The sequence below is a fragment of the Ochlerotatus camptorhynchus genome, unplaced genomic scaffold (genome assembly GCF_037179485.1).
Source record: "Ochlerotatus camptorhynchus isolate MF236.1 unplaced genomic scaffold, CSIRO-AGI_Acam_v1.1 ptg000062l, whole genome shotgun sequence".
Taxonomy (NCBI): Eukaryota; Metazoa; Arthropoda; class Insecta; order Diptera; family Culicidae; genus Ochlerotatus; species Ochlerotatus camptorhynchus.
The window spans coordinates 5,606,425-5,620,150 of record NW_027040552.1 but is presented as its reverse complement, the minus strand read 5'-3'; the positions used below and the strand labels follow the sequence as shown (position 1 = coordinate 5,620,150).

The window sequence follows — 13,726 nt, the reverse complement described above, 5'->3', positions numbered from 1 at the left end:
TGCAGCCAGTAAAAACATCGATGAAGGGGTATTTTTGACAGTTGTAAAATTTTTGTTTTAAAACTATGCACTTTTAAAATCACGGGTCAAAAGTGAAAGAAAAACTTTCAATTTGAAAAACTGACTTTTATTTCGAATATTTTCATTGTTGAAACAAGGAATTTAGGGACACTTTTAAGTAAAAAATGCATTATTTTTATTGATACAATTTTTGTTGTTTGTGTGTACCACTGTAGCAGCAACCAGATTTAAATAAAATGTTCCATTTGCAAAATAAAAGCATTTCGACAGTGAGCATGCATAAGGGCGAATACGTGATGATCGATTCTCTTCATCGATTTTCTCTTTGCATTGCTACAGCTAAGCGAAACAATTTTCTAGAATTTGTTCAATGCAGAGTAGTAAAAGGTTGTATTGGGTATCAAAAGCAACAGCAAACGCACCGAGAAACGTTAAATCTAGCGAGTTATTAACAAAAGAGAAAATCGACGAAGAGAATCGATCATCGCGTATAGGCCCTTATGCATGCTCACTGTCGATTTTAAGATTGCACTCGTATACTTCCCCGTGGAAAATTTTGAAACCATCATCACTTTTATAGTTCTTCTATTCTCCACGAGCGCCAACTTTGATTTGCCAATTAAAATTTTAATGAATCTACTTGAAGAGTTTGTCGGAGTTCACATTTCCCAACAGCTCTCGGTTTATTCAAATGTCACTTCAATGTTGACATTCGATCACGCAAATAAAAAAAAAAGAAGAAATCCATCACTCGCGGTTCTGATTTTTCGTTTCGGCTGGTGCTTGGAAGAAGAAAGAACGGGAAAAGTTTTTCTTGTTTTTGCCTTATCCGGCTAATAATATTCGCATCGGATTGTTTAATCCGTTGAATTTCCTGTCCGCCCAGTTAGGTTCCCGGTGTAAAAAGAAACCACTTCGAAAATGGCCGCGATTTCCACAACCGAGAAGCCGCATATGCAGCAAATCGATCTCAACACACTTAACCTGCAGCAGCTGACACAGCTGAAGAACCAACTGGATCAGGTACTTTGAAACCGTGCGTGGGCCGACATACGACTTACACTAATGATTAAATGGAATTTTGTCTTCTATTCGGTGATTGGCAGGAGCTGACCGTTTTTCAGGAATCTTTGCAAACACTGAAGATGGCTCGCGTAAAATATTCCGGCTCGAAGGAAGCTCTGGAGCAATTCAAGCCCGACTGGAACGAGAAGCAGATTTTGGTCCCGCTGACGGGGTATGAGTCACTGACTTAATCATTTCGATTCCATTAGTTATAATGTAATTTTCATTTGCTTCTCAGGAGCATGTACGTTCCGGGAACTATCAAGGACGCAGACAATGTGATTATAGATATCGGAACCGGATACTATGTGGAGAACGTAAGAATAATAAGAATACATAATTCGATAATTACAACTAAACTATTTATAACGTCCGACAGGACCTGGACAGTGCTAAAAACTTCTTCAAGCGGCGGGTAGATTTTGTACAGGAACAGATGGAAAAGATCGAAGTGTTGGGCATGGAAAAATCGAAAATTCGGGACGCAATTCGCGAGGTGATGGAAATCAAGCTGCTACAGTTCGAGAAGGAATTACAGAAAAAGCGGGAAGGAGCCACCGAATAATTATGCTTAAGGATTTGCCGAGCTTTAAACTAAGACGTCTCATTGCTTTCTCCAACGCGAAACCGAAATAGTGTCTAAATCATCCGTTTCGAATCATCATCGTTGCAATTAAATATTATTTATCTTTTACAACAGTGCGATTGAATCGAGTTGTCTTACGCAGTCGTTTAACTATTTTTGATTACAACATTCGCTATCTCCAAAATATCCTGCTATCAAATAATTTGTTCGTTTTCAACAGGGAATAAAATGTGCATTTAACCGACTGGCACAAGTTAGTTTGAGACTGTTGATTATGGAAAGAAACAATCGAATTGCATGTTGGTGACTGCATGGATATCATGAAGGAAAAAAAAGTAAGAGGTTGTATCCAAGACACGACCGTAGATTTGACGTAGGATTACGAAAGGTAGTTTTGATTTCACAGCAAAAGTATAGTAGGGTTAACTACCCTATTTCCGGCCTGTTAAGCATAACCCGCACTTAGTCTTTCTTAATCTAGTTCAGTTTAGCACCAAACGGAATGTTACTATTACTGATGGCTTCCAAATTTATTTACCTTTCCGTACGTACCATAAGATTTGATAAAGAGAAACCAATCGTTGAGATATTGTCAAAAGTCTAACACTGCTTCTTGACGCCAAACTCGGCCTATGGATTTTAAACTCGGCCTAACGCATTGAAACGCTAATGAATTCACTTCGGCCTATCGGATAAAGATAAAAATTGATTCGGTCGGAGCGCTTCTTTTGTTTTTGGGAATAATGGGTGCAAACCTTCATATCACGCGTTCTCATTGACTTCGTTCGGTAGATTGTTAGCTGAAGTATCGTACCAAACGCATAATTGACTTGTTAACTATTTATTTGAAGTTTTCTGCTCGATAGGCCCAAAATGGGCGATTAGGCCGAAGTAGTTCTCTACCCTATATATTAAATTGATTTCTTAACGCGTTATCAGTGAAAAAGTTCGATAGGTTTAAATTCGGAAGTAAGATACAAGCTCTTACTCTTTAGTTAACTCTTTTATCAGTCATTTGTGGACCGATGGGTTGGAAGCTTGGAAGCCAGTTTAGAACAATGATGTGGAAATTTGTCCTCAATGTTCTTGGAGATGATAGCGGTGCGGAAATGAAATATGTATAAGGAAAAAACACATCCAGGCCTATTCTGCGCGGCGTGTGAGGTGAAGTGACAGTGAAGTAATGGTGAAGTGACAATTGTCACCTCGGGTGATGTGACTCTCCGTGCAAATCAAATGGAGAGTCACCTCACCCTAGGTGACAATTGTCACTTCACCATCACTTCACCTCACACGCCGCGCAGAATAGCCCTGATCAATCACAGAATCTGAGCCTACCGGAAGGTACCTACGTTTAAATTCGTACTATTTGGTAGGCTTCTTGTTCCTGTCCGTGCATTACCCTGCACCGATGATTTGCTTTAAGTGCGGTTCCTACGGTCATCGAGCAAATTTTGCGATGAAACAGGTATTTGTCTGCAATGCTTTGAGACACACGACCCAGCAGATGGAGAACAATGCAAGAATGCACCTTACTGCAAACATTCCCCCCTATTCTGCGAGTCACGTGACTCTCTCTCACCGGTGAGGTGACAATAGTCACCTCGTGTGAGGTGACTCTCCATTTGATTTGCATGGAGAGTCACCTCACCGGTGAGAGAGAGTCACGTGACTCGCAGAATAAGGGGGAGTATAAGCAGAGAGAACCCCGTTCAAATTCCTATTCCTACACAAAACACAAGTTCCTGCTGTAGTGACAAATAATATTTATTAAATAAGACCACGTAGTCCTACGTCACCATTGCTTACTACCCCCCTTGTATTGTTTTTTTTTTTTATTTGTATTTCGTTGGCCATGGTGCTTTTCTTAGTCTCCTCAGAATAAATTTTACGGGCTTCGGCGTTTGCAATTTTGCGGACAACTTGCATACGGATAATGTTCTCTTCGTCCTTTTACTTCTGGTATGTGCGTGAAGTGCACGAGTGAGAGCCCTTGCAATCCCCCTTATTCTGCGAGTCACGTGACTCTCTCTCACCGGTGAGGTGACAATTGTCACCTCGTGTGAGGTGACTCTCCATGCAAATCAAATGGAGAGTCACCTCACACGAGGTGACTATTGTCACCTCACCGGTGAGAGAGAGTCACGTGACTCGCAGAATAGGGGAGCACTCTTTCGTATTGACCTGCAGGCAGCCTTTCGTTGTGTACTGGAGAACACCACCACGCACAACGCGGTGATTGAATAAACACCACTTGGTGAGACCGGATGGAATTCAATTTTGAAATCTGTGTTAGGGAAATCGCTTTTCGCCGGCAATCGGTGATAATTTTAATTATCACTGTAACAGTAGCACATTCGTGCAATTTTTAATGGTGACATTTTGTAAAATTATAGCCTTAAATATTACAGATGCGTAGAAATATTTCTGATCGATTGGTGATAAAACTACTGAACTTTGTCCAGGGGCAGCTGAGTTATTAACGTTCAAAATCTTTCGATTTTTTCCCTTGGTGAACTTAGTGAAATATCGCGAACTTTTCCAACACTTGCTACCCGATGCTGAAACACATACGATTGATTGAGACGAGTGACCGGCCCAAACGTTGACTATACCTTCCCTCAAAATGCATTTCAACATGATCCTGCAATCCACACGGACAAGATAGTGAACAGCACTGAACAGCCAACGAAACCATACCTACGCCAGGCTAAACAGAACTCGCTCTACAATGAACCAAGAAATGCAAAATGGTTTGGAGCCCCAGCAAAGCATCTCAGCATCAGCAATTACTCAGCCTCGAAATATCGATCATCGATATCGATTTCAACCTCCAGAAAAGGAAGCAGGACTGGATGGAAAAATTCTTCCGGAATTTTTCTCAAGGAAATCTTTACCAACCGCAGCATTAGCTAAATCTACCTTCTATGATCAACTAAATAATCTACAAGTGGAACCGGGTACGTCGTCAAAAGGAACTGTCGCTGAAACACCTGATTCGCCAAGCGCGAGGCTCTCCACGTCGACCCTGACCAGAGATGTTCTGAGCCCGCTCGATGAGCCTCTGGCAAGCCTCATCAAGGGCAAGTATTTCTCAACTAGTAATAAGCTGTTATCCATCGCAACCTACTTTAAAAAGTTACGTTTCACCCCAAAGCTCAACTGTGAACGTTATCAAAAAGAACCGTTGCCAAACATCTGATTCGCCAAGGGCGAGGCTTTCCACGTCGCCCTTGACCAGAGATTTTCCGAGCCCGCTCGATGAGCCTCTGGCGGCAGTCGACGTGGATCGTCCGTTACCAAGGGCAAGTATTTCTCAACATGTAATGAGCTGTTATCCATTGCAACCTACACAGTTCATTTCTGTTCAATTTGATGCACATCAATGGAGCGTCAAATATCATATACGTTTACATTATAAATCATGTAAAGTTCTAGCACATTTCATGCAATGTAACAAATATTGTATACAAAAGCCCATCTTTGTAAACAACATTGTTTGCAAGTTGCTCGGTTGCGTGAAATGAAATACAAGTCTATGTGTTTGAATGTTTACATCACAATAAAAATTCAGAATTTTTATCTGTGTATTCCAAAATGCCACCCAGGGAGAAATCGAAATTTGCCGAAACTCCGACATGGCAACTCAGCAAGCCTCATGCTACTGTCAACATAAAAGTCCTCAATAGAACGCGTCCCAGACATCTTACATCTCTCCGCAAGATAGAAGACCTCCAACACCATCATCTTCAGCAAATACGCACAATACTTCCGATGGAATACCAGAAAATCGCCACCGCATTGCTTTTCAGTAGAATATCTATGGCTTATACCGAAACCTGAGTGACTTGGACATCATGATCAACGGCGATGATGCACTAACAGTCATGTCATACAAGAACACGTTCGACCGCACGCTACACGTAATCTGGCTTCTTTGCTCCAGGGCGCTGACCGGTAGCACAAACGAAGTGACAGACGGAGCGGCTCGAAAACATTGGTGACGCACCTGCTATTGCAATTTTTCAGTGTACCACATGGCAACACCACTACTACTGGATTATACCACATGGCAACACTAAATATACTAGAATGTTTTGGTTCTATCTCTTTCACTCTACTCTCACTTGGTTCGCGTGTAAAGGGCCTTAGAAAGTTTGTTTACAAATGCTTTTGTGCCGTTATCAAATGTTATGCCTGAGTTGATTTTGTTTAGAAGGATTCTGTGTAATAAATTTTACTTTTTCAGGATAAACGACACATATTAGTGCAATGCGCTTGCTTGCTGGAAGATTGCCATTGGGCGGAAGAGCACACGGAGCTGCTGCTAAAAGTGAGCCGGGTGGTGCTCAAGGCGATATATGATGCACATACGAAGAAGCAAACGGATCAGCAAAAGTTGATTTTGTCTGGATTGAATGTGATCTGCTCCACCACAATTCGATTGTTGCGGCATTGGTCCGAGTCCGACGAGTTGGCGATCCGGGCGAAAGCAGTAGGGATCTACAACGATGTGTTCGATAACTCAACGGCGCTGCTGTATCGACTGTTCACTGTGTATCAGAAGCGGCCAGCGAAATTTTTCGCATCAGTGATATATAGAGAAGTTTAGCGAGATGGAAATGGCAGAATTATTCCACAAGAGTTTGCCTTATTTGGAAATAATTCTTAGCTTGGGTGAGGCTTCCAAGCAGTACATACAATTAGTGGAGATTCTTAGTAGGGTTAACTACCCCTTTTCCGGCCTATTAAGCACAACGCGCACTTAGTCTTTCTTATAGCGAATTCGTTTATTATTCAGTTCCAACCTGGTATCAAGATTGGGTCTGCTTGTTTTCTGACAAACGTCAGTTTGCTCGTTTGTTTTTAAAATCTAGATCAGGTTGAGGTTCGCACTGACAAAAAGTTCGGTTTCGCACTGGGTTGGAACTGGTTCCAGTCCCGATAATAAACGAATTCGCTATTAATCTAGCACAGTTTAGCATCAAATGAAATGTTATTATTACTGATGGCTTCCAAATTTATTTACCTTTCTGTACGTACCGTAAGATTTAATAAAGAGAAACCAATCGTTGAGATATTGTCAAAAGTCTAACACTAAATTCGGCCTAACGCATTGAATCGCCAATGAATTCACTTCGGCCTTTCGGATGAAGATAAAAATTGATTCGGTCGGAGCGCTTCTTTTGTTTTTGTGAATTATGGGTGCAAACACAGAACAGAAGGAGAAGTGCAAACAAATTTGTGAATCAAAAAGTGTTCGTTTTTCTGCTCAACAAGCGATGTGTTGTGGTAGCGTTCCACACGGGCTTTCTATGTGCACTCACACTATCATAGCATGCTGCCTATCTTAACTGCAGGCAGAAGATGCCTTCTACCGCTAGGTGCGCTAGTGTTCGCAAATGACAAGTTGAGCCACTATCTGATCCAAAGTTCCACTCCTGTGATCATGTGTAAGAACACCGTGAGAACAAAAAAGTCGACGACCTTCTGCCGCACCTATAGCAACGCACACGGCTCCCGCACTGACTGTTCCTTACTTTCTCACTCTAATCAAAATTTCCTTCGATGAGTGAGAAAACGGTGGCGGTGAGGGGCGGAAGGTGAACTAGAATTTTATTACAGAGAACCACATTACAGTAATGCCCCGTTTTTGTCAGCCCCCTGATGAATTTAGGGCTGACAAAAACGGGACATTTTTTTTCGCTTAATTTTTTTAACATAATATCTTTAAATGCTGTTTGATAATGCAAGATTTATGTTTTAGGAATCATTCAATATATACGAGCCCATTTAGGGGGGCGGGGGGAGCTGGAATTTCAAACTTTTCGTAAGTGTCATATAAGGAAAGACATTCTTACATTGATGGTGTGGAGGGGAGGGGGGGCTAAATGAACTTAGGTAAGAATTGAATGGCCACTCAATGCATATGTTGTTAAGCATTTTCAGTAAGGACAACAATAATAATACATAGTGCATAATAAAGACTTGCATATGTCCCATGGACCCCATATTAAAATTCTCTGAATGAAATTTGTAGAGATTTTGACACACACACACACACACACACACACACACACACACACACACACACACACACACACACACACACACACACACACACACACACACACACACACACACACACACACACACACACACACACACACACACACACACACACACACACACACACACACACACGCACACACACACACAATTTTTTTTCATAAAGTTATTGAATATGGTTAAATAATCAATTGACCATTTCATCTCATGGGCGAAAATCATCCCAAACTATGCTACCAACATTTCGAGCCACGAAATTCGAGGAATTGTTCACAAAATAAATGGTTCTGCTCTCCACTGTCGCACTCTTCTCTTTTGCTCTGCATTTTCTGCCATAGGCTCTACTAGAACTTGTGACCGAAAGTGGAAGACGAAGGCTTTCGACAAGGATATGTTCGTTGAGGCACTTCGTGTGGACAGGAGTCCCGCAGATCTAAATGCGGACGAGCTGACAGAAACGTTAGTGAGAGCATGTGACACGAGCATGCCGAGGAAACTGGAGCCAAATAACAGACGGCGTCCAGTCTACTGGTGGAACGAGGAACTTAGCACTCTCCGCGCTAGTTGTCTCAGACCCAGAAGACGTGTTTAGAGAGCAAGAACGGAAGCAGACAGAGAGGAACGAAGAGAAGTGTTTCGAGCGGCCAGGGCCGCACTTAAACGAGAGATTAAGCAGAGCAAGTCGAACTGTGTCGAGACGCTGATGCCAAACCCTGGGGCGACGCATACCGAGTCGTGATGGCGAAGATCAGAGGTCCAACGATGCCCGCTGAAATGTGCCCAGAGAAGCTGAAAGTCATCGTGGAAGGACTTTTCCCAAAGCACGCCTGGCCACGCCTGGCCACCTACACCGTACGGAGAAGGAGAGAGAGATAACATCGAAGTCACCAACGAGGAACTCGTAGCAGTGGCGAAAGGATTGAAGGTGAAGAAAGCTCCCGGTCCAGATGGAATCCCCAAAGTAGCGTTGAAAGCGGCGATCCAGTCATCCCCGGACATGTTCAGGATGGTGCTGCAGAAATGCCTGAACGAGGGTCACTTCCCTGACAGGTGGAAGATACAGAAGCTAGTTTTGCTGCCGAAACCAGGAAAACCGCCGGGGGATCTAGCATCGTACAGGCCTATATGCCTGCTGGATACACTCGGAAAACTCTTGGAGAGGATCATCCTAAACAGGCTGACGAAATACACGGAGAGTGAGCACGGATTGTCGGAGAGGCAGTTCGGATTCCGGAAAGGGAGATCGACGGTGGATGCAATTCGGACAGTGGTCGAGAGAGCTGAGAAGGCGTCTAAACAGAAGCGGAGAGGAGATCGATATTGCGCCATGATAACGATCGACGTCAAGAATGCGTTCAACAGTGCCAGCTGGGAGGCCATCGCCGAAGCACTGCATAGAATGAGGGTCCCTGACTACCTGTGCAGGATCCTGAGGAGTTATTTCCAGAACCGGGTTCTGGTCTACGAGACAGACATGGGACTGAGATCGATTAGGATCACAGCGGGAGTTCCACAAGGCTCCATCCTTGGTCCAACGCTCTGGAATGGGATGTACAACGGTGTGCTAACGCTGAAACTGCCCAAAGGAATTGAGATTGTTGGCTTTGCGGACGACGTCGTCTTGACGGTAACAGGCGAGACGCTGGAAGAGGTGGAAGTGTTGTCAACCGAGGCAATCGACATGATTGGTAACTGGATGCAAGGAACGAAGCTGCAGATAGCCCACCACAAAACGGAAGTGTTATTGGTCAGTAACTGTAAAGCGGTACAGCGGGCAGAAATCACCGTCGGGGAGCACACCATAGCCTCGAAGCGTGTGTTAAAATACCTGGGAGTGATGATCGATGACCGGCTAAACTTCAACAGCCACGTCGAATATGCCTGTGAGAAGGCTTCGAAGGCCATCAACGCGATAGCTAGAATCATGCCAAACAACGCTGGTCCCAGCAGTAGCAATAGGCGTCTCTGGCCAGCGTGTCATCATCGATACTGAGATATAGAGGTCCAGCCTGGGTTCCAGCGCTGGAAACGAAGCAGAACCAAAGGAAACTGAGCAGTACGTTCCGGCTCATGGCCATGCGAGTCGTGAGTGCGTACAGAACCATCTCGTCGGAAGCAGTATGCGTTATCGCCGGTATGATCCCAATCGGCATCACCCTGGCGGAGGACAGCGAGTGCTACAGGCGGAGAGAAGCCGGAAGAGTACGGAAAGTTGTGAGAGTGGAGTCATTGGCTAAGTGGCAACAGGAGTGGAACACGACGGAGAACGGTAGATGGACACAAAGACTAATACCGATTCTTTCGACCTGGGTGAACAGAAAACACGGAGAAGTCAATTTCCACCTAACGCAGTTCCTGTCTGGCCACGGCTGCTTCAGGAAATACCTGCATCGGTTCGGACACGCAGCGTCACCCCTTTGTCCGGAGTGTGGCAACGTCGATGAAACGCCGGAGCATGTGGTCTTCGACTGTCCAAGGTTCGAGGCAGTGCGAACGGAGATGCCCGTCCTTAACGTGGAGAATGTCGTCGTTGATTGTGTCGAGAGGAGGACACTTGGAATGCCGTCAGCAGGGCAGTCACGTAGATTATGTCGGAGCTGCAGCCTAAATGGAGAGAAGAGCAGCGATCTAGCAACGCCAGCTAGTGCTGAGAGTACGACAAGTGCATGAGCACAGCCACCCCTCGAAGTAGTCGCTTTACAGTGATCCCGGGGGGATCCAGGCAGAGGAGAGAGTAAGGAATGGGTTTTAGTGGAGCTGTACTAGGCAACTAGTGGATACCACACCGTGCCAACTTCACTACAGGCCAGGCTTCTTGAAGGTTTCCTAAACCTTACTATAAAAAAAAAAAGAAAACAAAAAACACATGCATAACGTACATAATTTTCAACTAGCCCCTCAACTCCCTTCCCCTGCTTTGATTTTGCCACCACTGCACATTTAATTCTCGAAAAATGTCATTATTGAGCTAGACAATCAATAAAATACGAATACGACTGTACAAAACAGTCCACCTCAACCAAAACTAATTGAATCATATAGGCTGACAAAATCGGGTCACCACTGTATTTTAATTAATTTCTTCGGAGAAAGTCGTCTGTAACTTCGTTTGTGGTAATACCAACAATCAATACGAAACTATCGATTTTAAATTGGCTCACTACTTGACTACACAGCAAAAAAAGTTGTTGAATACTACATCGAAACTGCTGCAACCAGGTCAATCCATCGGTTGCGTAATATCACATTGTACGTTGTACATCGATTTTGCGAACAAAATTACATCCATTGATGTAATATTGTATCTGCTTTTTGCTATTACATCATTATTTCATACATCAGCTTGAATTACGTTGATCGATATTACTTTTTTTTTGCTGTGTAGCCTATTGGTCCCAAGCAAACGATTAACGTACCCCATTCAAGACGAAATTCTATTACTACACTATGTTTGTTTTGATTTGCTATGAAAGTTTGACAGATAAAATGAGGGGTTCGTGGATTTTCCTATGTTTCCAGGGGTGCATCGATTAGCTTGGGCCGAAGAGAGTACCAGAGCTGAGCCAAAAAGTTGAGTACGTTTCTTCTGGACCTTCTAGTCTTAGAGTTACCTCTATGGTATCTCCCCGTACGCGCTGAGAAACTTTGTTATTTTCTCGATCGTGACGTGTTCTGACAGATTAAAGAGCCTCACTACCAGCGCTCTATCCTCCATCACCAATCGTAATTTGTAAGACTTCCCATCGACTGTCAGCTCGTGCATGTTGTCGTTTCCCTCGACGACTTTTTGCGACATTTCGAGGCACGCGGCTTTAAAAAAGGCAACTCCGGTGTTGCGGCTGTATTGAATCCGCAAAACCTCTTCTCGTTTCATGCCCAGCGTCTCTCCAACGAACTGGTGGACCTCCTCGTACGATGGATTCTTCGGCACATTCGCATAGTCGATGCGAAATGTGTTTTCGCGGCGTATTATCAACAATCAATACGAAACTAACGATTTTAAATTGGCTCACCACTTTAGTAGCCTATTGGTCCCAAGCAAACGATTAACGTACCCTATTCTAGTTGAAATTCTATTACTACACTATGTTTGTTTTGATTCGCTATGAAAGTTTGACAGATAACATCAGGGGTGTGTGGATTCATGCAGAACATGCAGGGGTGAGTGAAATAGCTTGGGACCGCTTGGGACTGTTGTTCTGGTACTGAGTGAGCCAAAAATAATAATGATTTTCTTCGGGACCCAGTGGTCTTAGAGTTACCTCTATGGTATTATCGCGGACATTGGCACGCGATAGCGGCAAAATGCGTCAGGAAACTCACGGCGATCACTCACTCACGGATACGTACTTTTAATTTGAAAAATAATCCAAAATAGCCGGCTAGTGGCTTTCGCAGACAAAGTCGATACACGCATCTGTTCTTTTTGGAAGTTGAGAGCTGATTTAGACCATTTAATCTCCCACTTAGAACCTCCTTTCCTGATTCTAGTCGACTTGAAAGCGCATCATGTAGCTTGGGGTCTCTCCGTGATGACCCGAGGGGTAAGGCTATCATTCATAATTGGCGAAAAATACGATCTCATAATTCTGAACGATTGGAGCGACACCTACACCAGTGCACAGAGGAACGTAGCTATAGATTTATCACTATGTTCGAGTAATATTATGGGTCAACTCCGTTGGCATGTTTATCACGACCCAGCTGGTAGCGATCATTACCCTATCGATATTCTCGGGAATAACAGCCCTCCAAGTACAGAACGAAGACGACGCTGGTTATTCGATCGTGCAAATGGGTCAGTTTTCGAGGTAGATATCGACAGTCGCATATTTATCGATCGTGAATACACAGCCGTGGAGTTGGGAAAGATCATTACCGCTACGGCCAAGGAACACATACCAAGAACTTCAAGCACAAGAGCAGCGACAGCTATAATCAGCTTTGGATCACCGGATTCTTCCCGGAAGAATGGAGACATAGTACCGTTATCCCAATTGCAAAAGCCGGAGCAAGATCCAAAGAATCGCGTGATTTTTGTCCAATCAGCTCAGCCAACTAGCTGCAACGGAAAAATTATGGAACGAATGGTGAACCTTGAAGAGAAAAAAAACCTCCTGAATCCCGGTCAGCATGCTTTTCGCCGAGGTCGTGGACCATCAACATACTTGGCGGACCTAGGAAGTGCACTCGACCAAGCTATGAGTGAAAATATGCACATCGACATAGCGACTCTCGATCTATCAAAAGCTACAATCGGGTGTGGCATGAAGGCGTTCTCCGCCAGCTTAAGGATTGTGGATTAATGGTGGCTTACCAAAGTTCATCCAATCCTTTTTGTCCGATCGTACTTTCCAAGTTACAGACGATATAGTCTTAGACGTTGTGGACACAAATGCTACCCGAGCCCGTATTAAACTGCAAGCTGCTATTAGAGCAGTTGCTAGATGTGCTAACTCTAGCGGATTTGAAATGGCAGCAGAGAAATGCTCTATCGCCCATATATTTAACCATAGACATATCCCTTAGTCAAGTGAAGTTACGGTGGACAACGTGCGTATCCTGTACTGAAAAGTCGTTAAAATACTTGGGGTGTATCTCGATCGACATCTTTCGCTTAATCACCACTTTGAACAGCTAAGAGCCGATCTAAAAAAGAGAACTTGCTTACTGCAAACTAATGATCGAGGCCAGTCCATCAGTAATCGAAACACAAACATGAACCTGAGAAGCAGCTTAATTTTGACAAAAATCTTCTATGGTGTAGAAATGACATGCCAAAATTCCACCCAATTGATTAAGTCGCTTGCACCATTTGTTTTTTTTTTTGTTTTGGTTCGTGAAGCCTCTGGACTTGCTTAAGATTGGCCTACGAGAGGGGAATACGATACATAATATAGTTAAAAATTAAAATGTATTTTTCCTATACCATAGAGCAGCAAAATTCTTCCGATTAAATGGATAGGGTGAACGCTGTTTGGCATA

The 13,726-nt window shown here is 43.7% G+C and overlaps 1 protein-coding gene across 1 annotated transcript; it reads left to right on the top strand.

Moving 5' to 3' along the window:
* The first annotated feature begins 748 nt into the window (after positions 1 to 748).
* Positions 749 to 1,929, top strand: Pfdn5 (prefoldin 5). The gene is made up of 4 exons (XM_065239685.1): positions 749 to 1,044; positions 1,128 to 1,258; positions 1,325 to 1,403; positions 1,466 to 1,929. The coding sequence occupies exons 1-4, from the start codon at positions 943 to 945 to the stop codon at positions 1,649 to 1,651; spliced, it is 498 nt and encodes a 165-aa protein (XP_065095757.1). The 5' UTR covers positions 749 to 942; the 3' UTR covers positions 1,652 to 1,929.
* Positions 1,930 to 13,726: the final 11,797 nt, after the last annotated feature.

Coding starts and splice junctions, on each gene's coding strand:
- Pfdn5 (XM_065239685.1), top strand. CDS start 943: ATGGCCGCGATTTCCACAACCGAGAAGCCGCATATGCAGCAAATCGAT. Junction 1,045..1,127: donor TGAAGAACCAACTGGATCAG/GTACTTTGAAAC, acceptor GGTGATTGGCAG/GAGCTGACCGTTTTTCAGGA. Junction 1,404..1,465: donor CCGGATACTATGTGGAGAAC/GTAAGAATAATA, acceptor AACGTCCGACAG/GACCTGGACAGTGCTAAAAA.